This window comes from Ranitomeya imitator, chromosome 4, assembly GCF_032444005.1.
Source record: "Ranitomeya imitator isolate aRanImi1 chromosome 4, aRanImi1.pri, whole genome shotgun sequence".
In the NCBI taxonomy this organism is placed as follows: Eukaryota; Metazoa; Chordata; class Amphibia; order Anura; family Dendrobatidae; genus Ranitomeya; species Ranitomeya imitator.
Window position 1 is genome coordinate 644,931,057 of NC_091285.1, and position 13,213 is coordinate 644,944,269.

The 13,213-nt window shown below is 43.2% G+C and overlaps 1 protein-coding gene across 2 annotated transcripts in view; it reads left to right on the plus strand.

Annotated features, from left to right (window-relative positions):
• PEBP4 (phosphatidylethanolamine binding protein 4) overlaps positions 1-13,213 on the plus strand; it is a 118,408-nt gene that overhangs the window by 86,894 nt on the left and 18,301 nt on the right. For both annotated transcript variants that reach the window (XM_069766955.1, XM_069766956.1), the window contains exon 4: positions 4,553-4,651. In XM_069766955.1, coding sequence (XP_069623056.1) covers positions 4,553-4,651 — 99 coding nt within the window. The remainder of the gene's footprint in view (positions 1-4,552; positions 4,652-13,213) is intronic.

Genomic DNA, 13,213 nt, shown 5'->3' on the forward strand with positions numbered 1-13,213 from the left:
TTTTGTTAGTACATTGTCCTTTATTACCTTTGTTGTAGTGACTATATAATAAAATATTGTTTTTGATATATATTGGTGAACCAATTCCTATATAGTATATGCTGGTTAATAATTATTATAATTATTTGGGGAAATATTTTCTATGTAATCTGAGAGCAGCATAATGTAGGGGCTGAGAGCCTGATTTCAGCGATGTGTCACTTATTAGGCTGTGTGCTGTAGTTTTAATATAATCAGCAGGAGATTAACAATGCAGGACTAAGCGTCACGTGCATGCCAGTCCTGCTAATCTATTTAACCCTGCCCCCTCCACTGATTGGCAGCTTGCTGACAGTGTACACAGGACTCTGCCAATCAGTGGTGTAGGCGGGGTTATACACAGCTCAGTATTCAGAGCTCTTTTACAGCTACAGCAGAGAAAACAGGGATTCTATTAAAACTAGCAAGCAGACAAGTCATACATCACAGGAATCAGGTTCTCTGCCTCTACATCATGCTGCACTCAGATTACATAGGAAAAAAAATTGTCAAAATTGCTGACAGATTCCCTTTACATCTGAATTTAGAATTTATTATAGCTGAACATTTTAGTTTTTTTTTTAAGTGGGGGGTAAAAATTAATTAAATCCATAAAATAACCCAATGTGTGCTTTAGACAGGAGGCTGATCATTTTGGGTGGATGTGACCAATAAAGACCTCTATCCAAATTTTTGCGTCTAAGGCTCATTTTACTATTATCCATTACGTCAAGTTCTTCTGACCTCTTCTGTCTGCAAACAGCCTCGTATCACCATAGACTCTGCGCTTCATTGTGTGGCAGGGACGCGTTATCATCTTCATGTTATAAGATTTTGCTGCCAGTGTTTCTCTCTTTTTTTTGTTCTTTTTTTTCAAACAAGAAAGCTGTGTGACTGCATGCTTACTGATTGGGGGGGTGGGGCGGTAACAGATGGGGGTCTTTAATAGCTGTTCTTTAACAATATGGCATAATTGCTCGTATACAATGTTGTTTCTGTCATTAGAGTGTCAGCTCTTGGTCTTTAGCGGGCCCTCTGTGCTATATACACTATTATTTCATGGTTATTATCTCTTTTTTTTTTTGTCGTGTGTCAGTATGTGTACACAATGTCTTTTTACGTCTGTGAAGCACTTGGGGGTTCAAAGTGCTCACCACATATCTAGATAAGTTCCTTGGGGGGTCTAGTTTCCAAAATGGGGTCACTTGTGGGGGGTTTCTACTGTTTAGGCACACCAGGGGCTCTGCAAACGCAACGTGACGCCCGCAGACCATTCCATCAAAGTCTGCATTTCAAAAGTCACTACTTCCCTTCTGAGCCCCGACGTGTGCCCAAACAGTGGTTTATCCCCACATATGGGGTATCAGCGTACTCAGGAGAAACTGTACAACAACTTTTGGGGTCAAATTTCTCCTTTTACCCTTGGGAAAATAAAAAATTCTGGGCTAAAAAATTATTTTTGAGGAAATAAAATTTTTATTTTATTTTCATGGCTCTGCGTTATAAACTTCTGTGAAGCACTTGGAAGTTCAAAGTCCTCACCACACATCTAGATTAGTTCCTTTAGGGGTCTAGTTTCCAAAATGGGGTCATATGTGGGGGATCTCCAATGTTTAGGCACACAGGGGCTCTCCAAACGTGACATGGTGTCCGCTAATGATTGGAGCTAATTTTCCATTTAAAAAGCCAATTGGCGTGCCTTCCCTTCCGAGCCCTGCCGTGCGCCCAAACAGTGGTTTACCCCCACATATGGGGTATCAGCGTACTCAGGACAAACTGGACAACAACATTTGCGGTCCAATTTCTCCTATTACCCTTGGCAAAATAGGAAATTCCAGGCTAAAAATCATTTTTGAGGAAAGAAAAATTATTTTTTATTTTCATGGCTCTGCATTATAAACTTCTGTGAAGCACCTGGGGGTTTAAAGTGCTCAATATGCATCTAGATAAGTTCCTTGGGGGGTCTAGTTTCCAAAATGGGGTCACTTGTGGGGGAGCTCCAATGCATAGGCACACAGGGGCTCTCTAAACGCGACATGGTGTCCGCTAACAATTGGAGCTAATTTTCCATTCAAAAAGTCAAATGGCGCGCCTTCCCTTCCGAGCCCTGCCGTGTGCCCAAACAGTGGTTTACCCCCACATATGAGGTATCGGCGTACTCGGGAGAAATTGCCCAACAAATTTTAGGATTCATTTTATCCTATTGCCCATGTGAAAATGAAAAACTGAGGCGAAAAGAATTTTTTTGTGAAAAAAAAAGTACTTTTTCATTTTTACAGATCAATTTGTGAAGCACCTGAGGGTTTAAAGTGCTCAATATGCATCTAGATAAGTTCCTTGGGGGGTCTAGTTTCCAAAATGGGGTCATTTGTGGGGGAGCTCCAATGTTTAGGCACACGGGGGCTCTCCAAACACGACATGGTGTCCGCTAACGATGGAGATAATTTTTCATTCAAAAAGTCAAATGGCGCTCCTTCCCTTCCGAACCTTACCATGTGCCCAAACAGTGGTTTACCCCCACATGTGAGGTATCGGCGTACTCATGAGAAATTGCCCAACAAATTTTAGGATCCATTTTATCCTGTTACCCATGTGAAAATGAAAAAAATTGAGGCTAAAAGAATTTTTTTGTGAAAAAAAAGTACTTTTTCATTTTTACGGATCAATTTGTGAAGCCCCCGGGGGTTCAAAGTTCTCACTATGCATCTAGATAAGTTCCTTGGGGCGTCTAGTTTCCAAAATGGGGTCACGTGTGGGGGAGCTCCAATTTTTAGGCACACGGGGGCTCTCCAAACGTGACATGGTGTCCGCTAAAGAGTGGAGCCAATTTTTCATTCAAAAAGTCAAATGGCGCTCCTTCCCTTCCAAGCCCTGCCGTGCGCCCAAACAGTGGTTTACCACCACATATGAGGTATCAGCGTACTCAGGACAAATTGGACAACAACTTTCGTGGTTCAGTTTCTCCTTGTACCATTGGGAAAATAAAAAAAATGTTGCTAAAAGATAATTTTTGTGACTAAAAAGTTAAATGTTCATTTTTTCCTTCCATGTTGCTTCTGCTGCTGTGAAGCACCTGAAGGGTTAAAAAACTTCTTGAATGTGGTTTTGTGCACCTTGAGGGGTGCATTTTTTAGAATGGTGTCACTTTTGGGTATTTTCAGCCATATAGACCCCTCAAACTGACTTCAAATGTGAGGTGGTCCCTAAAAAAAATGGTTTTGTAAATTTCGTTGTAAAAATGAGAAATCGCTGGTCAAATTTTAACTCTTATAACTTCCTAGCAAAAAAAAATTTTGTTTCCAAAATTGTGCTGGTGTAAAGTAGACATGTGGGAAATGTTATTTATTAACTATTTTGTGTCACATAACTCTCTGGTTTAACAGAATAAAAATTCAAAATGTGAAAATTGCGAAATTTTCAAAATTTTCGCCAAATTTCCGTTTTTATCACAAATAAACGCAGAATTTATTGACCTAAATTTACCACTAACATGAAGCCCAATATGTCACGAAAAAACAATCTCAGAACCGCTAGGATCCGTTGAAGCGTTCCTGAGTTATTACCTCATAAAGGGACACTGGTCAGAATTGCAAAAAACGGCCAGGTCATTAAGGTCAAAATAGGCTGGGTCATGAAGGGGTTAAATTATTTAAATAAATAATAAAAAAAAAATGTTGTGGGGTCTCCACAACAAAGTTGACACCTGGGGGCTGGTATTCTAAGGCTAGTAAGGGGCCTTTGATATAGGCCCCCCCAAGCCTAAAAATAGCAGCCCGCAGCTGCCCAGAAAAGGCACATCTATTAGATGCACCAATTCTGGCGCTTTGCTTGTCTCTTCCCACTTGCCCTGTAGCTTTAGCAAGTGGGGTTCATATTTGTGGGGTTGATGTCATCTTTGTATTGTCAGGTGACATCAAGCTCACGGCTTAGTAATGGAGAAGGGTCTAAAAGACATCTATCCATTACTAATCCTATACTTACTTGGTAAATAAGCACACAGCAAGAATAAAGTATTTTATCAGAAATAAAAAACACACGTTTCCATTTTTTATTTAAAAATTACAAACACAGTTATACTCACCTAATGCCTAATTCCACCGAAGCCCTCGTCTCCTGTAATAAACCAAAAATAAAAAAACAACAATATTCCTCACCTCTCTGTCGTTCTGTCCCACTCCGTAATCATGATAGGTGAGAAGATGGAGAACAAAATTTCTCCATCTTCTCCATTGTGTGAGTCCTCGTAAATTGAACTGCACTCAAATGTCAACCAAGTGCAGTTCGTTTTCCACGCATCCATAGATTTGAATGGGTGAGTGGCATCCTATATCACTCGTCTGATGTAGATGCTCGTGTGAGCCCTTAGTGTTATTTTACGTGGGGAAACATGATTGAGAATGGGTTGTCTGAGTTGTGGAAAACCCCTTTTGACGTTATAAATTCTGATCTGTTTTAGAAGAGGGATTGGTTCTGTTTAAAGTGTTAATTTTCTAAAACAAATAGAACTTTACATTTTCTTCTTCTCTCATTCTAGGATAAGGTCTATATTCTGATAATGGTCGATCCAGATGCTCCCAGCAGACAAAATCCGAAATCCAAGCACTGGAGACACTGGGTGCTCGCCGACATACAGGTGACTGGGAACCTGTCCAATAGTTTGAGCTGATAAATCAGATATATATATACATACAGGTGCTTGCCACAAAATTAGAATATCATCAAAAAGTTAATTTATATCAGTTTTTCAATACAAAAAGTGAATCTTATATTATAGTCATTACAAACACAGTGATCTATTTCATGTATTTATTTCTGTTAATGTTGATGATTATGGCTTACAGCCAATGAAAACCCAAACATCATTATCTCAGTAAATTAGAATACTCTCCAACACCAGCTTGAAAAATGATTTTAAAATCTGAAATGTTGGCCTACTGAAATGTATGTTCAGTAAATGCACTCAATACTTGGTCGCGGCTTCCTTTGCATCAATTACTGCATCAATGCGGCGTGGCATGGAGGTGATCAGCCTGTGGCACTGCTGAGGGGTTATGGAAGCCCAGGTTGCTTTGATAGCAGCCTTCAGCTCATCTGCATTGTTGGGTCTGGTGTTGCATTGTTGGGTCTGGTGTCTCTCATCTTCCTCTTGACAATACTCCGAGTTTGCTGGCCAATGAAGCACAGTGATACTGTTGTTCGTAAACCAGGTATTGGTACTTTTGGCAGTGTGGACAGGGGCCAAATCCTGCTGGAGAATGACATTTCCATCTCCAAAAAGCTTGTCGGCAGAGGGAAGCATGAAGTGCTCTAAAATTTCCTGGTAGATGGCTGCGTTGACTTTGGTGGTGATAAAACACAGTGGACCTACACCAGCAGATGACATGGCTCCCCAAACCATCACTGATTGTGGAAACTTGACACTAGACCTCCAGCAGCTTGGATTGTGGCCTCTCCACTCTTCCTACAGACTCTGGGACCTTGATTTCCAAATGAAATGCAAAATTTACTTTCATCTGAAAACAACACCTTGGACCACTGAGCAACAGTCCAGTTCTTTTTCTCCTTGGCCCAGGTAAGACGCTTCTGGCGTTTTCTATTGGTCATGAGTGGCTGACACAAGGAATGTGACACTTGTAGCCCATGTCCTGGATACGTCTGTGTGTGGCGGCTCTTGAAGCAATGACTCCAGCAGCAGTCCACTCCTTGTGAATCTCCCAAAAAATTTTGAATGGCCTTTTCTTAACAATCCTTTCAAGGCTGCGGTTATCCCGGTTGCTTGTGCACCTTTTTCTACCGCACTTTTTCCTTCCACTAATATGCTTAGATACAGCAATCTCTGAACAGCCGGCTTCTTTAGCAATGACCTTTTGTGGCTTACCCTCCTTGTGGAGTGTGTCAATGACTGCCTTCTGGACATCTGCCAAGTCAGCAGTCTTCCCCATGATTGTGGAGCTACAGAAACAGACTAAGGGACCTTTTTAAACACTTAGGAAGCCTTTACCGGTGTTTATTAATTATTCTAATTCACTGAGATAACGACTTTTGGGTTTTCATTGGCTGTAAGCCATAACCATCAACATTAACAGAAATAAACATGTGAAATACATCACTCTGTAATGACTATATAATATATGAGTTTCACTTTTTGTATTGAAGAACTGAAATAAATTAACTTTTTGATGATATTCTAATTTTGTGAGAAGCACCTGTATATGTTTTTTTCTTTTGCATATAACTCCTTCAGAGTTTTTCTATCCTGAAAAAACACTTTTAAAAATGCAGCACCTATAGCATACTGCATTTGGGTAAAAAAAAAAAAACTTTTTAAAAAAAATTAAAAATACAATTTATTCTTGAACATCATTTTCCTTGATTTATTTTGTTTGTTTTGCCAAAAAAACATTGGGCCAGATTCATCAAAGTTTTTACACCACTGAAATTTTTGAAAAAGTCGCATAATTTTGTCGCAACTGGCAGCTGCGCTAAAATGATGAGACTTCTGATGTTCTCACGCTTTTATCACACGGTGGGCAGAGCTGGGGAAGGACGTCAAATTCATGACAAGCAGCAGCGTTCACTACGCCATAAATCTTACTCCAAGCAGTGACCGGAGTAGGATTTGTGGCGAGGAGAACTCGGGGGTGTCTGCCACTCGTCTGGTGCCCCTGAGGCACGAAAAGATGTCTGACTGCAGCCCACGTGAACAATGCTAGTCTTGATGTGTCCGGCCCATTGTTTCAAATGGTTAGCAGAACGTTAATAGTACATGATACATGCACCATACAATTTTTCAATTCCGGAGTTTGGGGTTTTTGTGGGTTTTTTTTGTTTAGGTTTTAGCCTTGGCTTCTCTGTAGGAACAACACATAATATATGAATGAAAACATGAAATTCATAGTATTTTTTAACAGAAGAACAACAAGTCTATAAAGGAAACCTATGAAGTCTAAATTCGGTCTTCACGCTGCAACAATAATAATTCACACCATAATAAACTATTATCTGTAAACACACCCTGGAATAAGAGAAGTATATAAAGCAAGGAGACAAGTGGAATAATAGACACTACTGTGACATAATACATCCCTCAATCTAATAAATGGGGGGAAGATTAAAACCAGATCACTCCGATTATTTTTACATTTTCCGATCACAGACTAATGGTGACAATAGAAGATAATGGCTTATAATTGTGGCAACCTGTTACCCACCTCTTTTTATTGTCTCTCCCTGCAGTAATTACTGATATTGCTCCTCCCATCGGGGGTTAATGAGATATTCTTGCGAGTTGACATTGCTAGAATAATTATTCCGGGCATTGGTAAAATAAGATTGTTTCATTTCAATGATTTTTTTTTTTCCTTTTTTTTTTTAAGACCTAGGAGAAGCTGATTATGTGCAAATCATCTTCACACCACGGATAGAAGGCAGCCATCATAATTATCACTGATGTTTCTGACACCTGCTCCTGGCTGTGGAGGGAGCAGTAAATCTAAAATTGGCACCCGAAATGTGCTCATATCATACACTATCGGGACACCACACTCTACACCTACAGGAGCTTTTTTTGACCTCCCGTTCTTCATCCACAGACATTGATGATTAGTCGGTTCCTTTGCAGCTATAACAGCTTCCACTCTTGTCCAAGATTTTGGAGGCGTCTGTGGGAATTTTTGCCCCTTAACCCAGAAGAGCATTTGTGTGGTCAGGCCCTGATGTTGGGGAGAGATCAGGGTCACAATCTCTGTTCTAGTTCATCCCAAAGGTGTTGGCTGGTGTTTAGGTCCGGGCTCTGAGCGGCCATTCGGGTTCTTGCACCAAACTCCCCCAACCATGTCTTTATGGAGCTTGCGCACTGGGCACAGTCATGGGAAACAGAAAATGGTCTTCCCCAATCTGTTCCCACATAGCTGGAAGCTGCAGTTGTCCAAAATGTCTTGTGCTGAACCATTAGGATTTCCCTTCCCTAGAATTAAGGGGTCTTGTCTGACACCCGAAAAACAGCATCATGGCATTATCCCTCATCTACGCCAGATATATAAATGATCCGTCACTGCACAGGACAGGCTTCCTCCAGAGTCCAGTGGTGGCGGCTTTACCCCACTCCATCTGACGCTCGGCATTGTGCTTGGTGATGTACGGCTGCATGCAGCTGCTTGGCCATGAATCTCGTGGCGGGGGCGCTGTGTTTGTACTGATGTTAATACCAGAGGAAATCTTGACTCTGCCGTTATGGAGTCAGCAGAGAGTTGGTGACTTTTATGCCCTGTGGTCCTCAGCTCCCATTGACCCCACTCTGTGGTCTATACCTGTGGTTGTGTTGCTGTGGTTTCAAAATGCTTCCACTTTTCAAGAAACTATGTCTTCCTGTTTGTGAAGCACTGGGGGGATGAGGTCAGTGGCTGCTGACACTCTTTGGCAGTGTTCACACGCAGCAGTCATTGGTGCTTTTTAGCCAAAACATCCCTGTACTGCTTTCTTTTTTTATCACTTTTACCATTTCCGAGCACAGTCACTTAGTCTCTAAATGAAACAGCTGTTACCTGAAAGTCTGAGCAGCCATTACCATCGGAACAGCTGTTTCTTTGCAATATTAAGTGACTGTGCAGGAAAAAGGTAAAAAGACCTCAGCACTACGGGGCTGTTACAGCTAAAAGCCGCAGCTTGACCACTGCGTGTGAACACAGGCATTAAAGAGTAATTACAAATCACTTGCCATCAAACGCATTTTTAAGAGGAAGAAATTGACTACCTGAATCTAAACAGTTGTTCACTTCCAGTTCTGGATCAAAGAGGTTCCACAGCAGCTTCAGCATTATAAGGGTCAATGAACAGTCGTAATACATGGCACCACTGGGCTGCTTGGTTTTGTAAATGATTGTGTGTGTGTGTGTGTGTGTGTATATACCGTATTTTTTTATAAGACGCTCCGGATTATAAGACGAACCCCCAAATTTTGAGGAGAAAGGGGAAAAAAAAACTTTTTTTTCAATAAAATGGTGGTGCTTCTTATAATCCATGCGTCTTACTGATTACCGGGTGTGGTGGCTGGGGTCCCAAGGTCTCTGGTGGAGGATGCTAGAGTGGAGCATTGCCGCAGGCTGTGATGAGTGGGTGTTCAAAGTGCGGCACGCTGCTGCGGGTGTCCCAGTGGCGGTGCTGTCCTGTGTCCCGGTGACAGTGCTGCTCTGTGTCCCCAGTGGCAGTGCTGTGCTGTGTCCACAGTGGCGGTGCTGTGCTATGTCCCCGGTGCTGCGGGTGGCTCTGCCGACATTTTGTGAAAGGCCAGAGCCCCCCCCCGCGAGTTCTTCCATGGTTTCCTGACTCCTGTGTGGCAGTGGACTCCGGGAAAATGGCTGCCAAGAGGCGGCGCATGCGCAGATCGAGATTTTGGAGATCTCGGGAAATGAGATCTCAGCGCTGAAATGTCGGCAAAGCCCGCACCGGGGACACAGCGCAGCACTGCACCGCCACTGTGGACACAGCGCCTCACCACCACCGGGACACCCGCAGCGGCACGCCGATAAGGTATATCCGCATTATAAGACGCACCCCCATTTCCCCCACAAATTTTGGGGGAAAAAGTGCATCTTATAATCCGGAAAATATGGTGTGTGTATATATATATATATATATATATATATATATATATATATATATATATATATATATATATATATATATATATAGTTAAAAAAATAAAGGGAACACTTAAACAAGAATATCACTCCAAGTAAATCAAACTTCTGTGAAATCAAACTGTTCACTTAGGAAGCAACACTGTTTGACAATCAATTTCACATGCTGTTGTGCAAATGGAATAGACAACAGATGGAAATTATTGCCAATTATCAAGACACACTCAATAAAGGAGTGGTTCTGCAGGTGGGGACCACGTCTCAGTACCAATGCTTTCTGGCTGATGTTTTGGTCACTTTTGAATGTTGGTTGTGCTTTCACACTCGTGGTAGCATGAGACGGACTCCACAGCCCACACAAGTGGCTCAGGTAGTGCAGCTCATCCAGGATGGCACATCAATGCGAGCTGTAGCAAGAAGGCTTGCTGTGTCTGTCAGCGTAGTGTCCAGAGGCTGGAGGCACTACCAGGAGACAGGCCAGTACACCAGGAGACGTGGAGGGAGCCGCAGTAGGGCAACAACCCAGCAGCAAGACTACTACCTCCGCATTTGTGCAAGGAGGAACAGGAGGAGCACTGCCAGAGCCCTGCAAAATGACCTCCGGCAGGTCACAAATGTACATGTCTCAGCACAAACGGTTAGAAACCAACTCCATGAGGATGATCTGAGTGCCCGACGTCCACAGATGGGGGTTGTGCTCACAGCCCAACAACGTGCAGGACGCTTGCCATTTGCCACAGAACACCAGGATTGGCAAATTCGCCACTGGCTCCCTGTGCTCTTCACAGATGAAAGCAGGTTCACACTGAGCACATGTGACAGACGTGACAGAGTCTGGAGACGCCGTGGAGAGCGATCTGCTGCCTGTAACATCCTTCAGCATGACCGGTTCGGCAGTGGGTCAGTAATGGTGTAGGGTGGCTTTTCTATGGTGAGCTGTACAGCCCTCCCATGTGCTCGCCAGAGGTAGCCCGACTGCCATTAGGTACCGAGATGAGATCCTCAGACCCCTTGTGAGACCATATGCTGGTGCGGTTGGCCCTGGGTTCCTCCTAATGCAGGACAATGCCAGACCTCATGTTGCTGGATTGTCTTAGCAGTTCCTGCAAGATGAAGGCATTGAAGCTATGGACTGGCCCGCCCATTCCCCAGACCTGAATCCGATTGAACACATCTGGGACATCATGTCTCACGCCATCCACCAACGTCACGTTCCACCACAGACTGTCCAGGAGTTGGCGGATGCTTTAGTCCAGGTCTGGGAGGAGATCCCTCAGGAGACCATCCGTCGCCTCATCAGGAGCATGCTCAGGCATTGTAGGGAGGAAATACAGGCACGTGGAGGCCACACACAATACTGAGCATCTTTCCGTTCTCATGAGGCATTCCTGCTGAAGTTGGATCAGCCTGTAATTTGATTTTCCACTTTGATTTTGAGTATCATTCCAAATCTAGACCTCCATGGGATATTAATTTGATTTACATTGAATTGTTATGTTTTATTCTGAACACATTCCACTATGCAATGAAAAAAATTTGCAACTGAAATATTTCATTCAGAGATATCTAGGATGTGGGATTTTAGTGTTCCCGTTATTTTTTGAGCAGTGTATATAAAAAAATTACATTTTATCTACTTGACCCTATAAATTTAATTGATGCCTATATTTTTTCACTTCACCAACGTAGACTATTTAGTGCTGATGCTTCACACACAAATCAGATTACATTATTTAAACAGAGTTGATAATGTAATAAATGTGGTAAAAAGCCAAGGGTGTGAATACTTTCGCAAGCCACTAAACCATACCATAAATGTACAGGATACCTTTTTTTAAGTCTGTGCCCAAGATTTGTTTTCAAACTTTTTTGGCAGTCCGGGATCGTCTTTCCTTTTCTTATAGCCTCCCCTAACATTTGAGGACAGTTTACAAATATGCAATAAGTGAATAATAATCAAAGCTTGTTACCTTTCTTTAAAAGAGGTTCTGCAGAAGCTAATCCAAACCTTAGATATTACAGAACTGCTTCAAAGGAAACCTGACAGCTGATCCTTGCTGGCGGAATCTGCGGCATTCCAGAGAAAACATACTTTAAAAAGCCGGCCAGGGATGATACCAGTAGGGTGATTAGTCCAAGAGGCAGGTCCTGGACTGCTCCCCTTTTGTGTCGAGCCTCTCCATATGTATGTGTGTGGAGAGACCCGCCAGTGTAGATGAGAAGCCGCCAAGGCTGCCTGCCTCTTGGACTCGTCATCCCTGGACGGCTTTTTAAAGTATGTTTGCTCTTGAACGCCCACTTACTGTGGCCAGGTATGAATCAAGTGTTAGGTTCTCTTTAAAAAGGTTGTCCACTATTTTAAAGGGTTTGTCCACTATGTATTTTTATATAAAAACTAGGCCATAAAACAAAAAAAGAACAAATACTCACCTACCACTGATCCTCCAGTTCCCTGCCTGTTTCCACCTTCCGATCTCCTCCCTTATTTTTCTAGCAGGGGCATCATGTGACCACTGCGGCCAATCAGCTGTCACCTTTACTGCAGCCTTGATGAGGAAGTGCAAAAGCTGGAGGGGAGCAGCGGCAGCATTGCAGAGGAGTGATGGGAGATCGGTGCTGAATCCCGAACATGAACTTCTCCTGTAAGTTCGTTTTAGTGTTCAGAGTTTCAGGAGAACAGAGGAACTATGCTTCTTTACAGCACCAAAGGTTGGGTCCCCATTGACTTCTATGGGGTTCAAGTTTGCGTAGCGGTCTGGTACCAGACCCGAACGTTGGACTTACGTTTGGACAAACCTGAAGATCTTTGGGTCTGCTAATACCTAGTGATGATCTGTTAAATTTTGCCCATTTTTAATATAAACAATGTAGTGGACAACCCCTTTTAAAGGCGACCCTTGCTGTCATCAATGAAAGGATGCTTCCTGAAGTAAAAGATCGTAAGTCTTGTCGAAGAGCTGTAAACTGAGCTCCTTGTATTCTGCGGCTTGTATATATGCATTCTATAAACACTGCACCCCGGCTCACTATGGAGGAGACGCTATCCCATGTCTGCAGCCTCCTTTCTGGACATATGTCGCAGCAATAAGGGCGAGGATGATGATGATGATACAGAATTGTCCTGTCCCATATGCAGGAGCGAATCTCACAGCACCAACCTGACTCATCCCAAAAGCCGAACTCTCTGCAGTTACCAAGGGAACCATCAGGATAAGTGATGTGGAGGGTGGGGAGCGCCTGCGAGGGTAATGGAGGGCTGAGAGTAGTCAACAGGGAGTTTTAGCTTGACGGTGGGTGATTTTCAGGGGTAGGGTTAGTACTAGATCTGTTTTGGAGGACTTTGTTCTGGCCCATTCCTGGCACATGAGAGGTCACCTTCTCTCCACCCCTTGCGTTCTCCTGTCTCTCCGTGGTCCTCTGCCTCTCCTCACTCTCCCTCTCCCCTGTCTCCTGCTTTCCACTTTCCCCGTCTCCCACGCCTGGTCTTCCTCCTGTTTCTCTTACGTGTCTGAGTGGGAGATTCCTTGTCACACGTGGCCTTGGAGTGGGAGACTGAA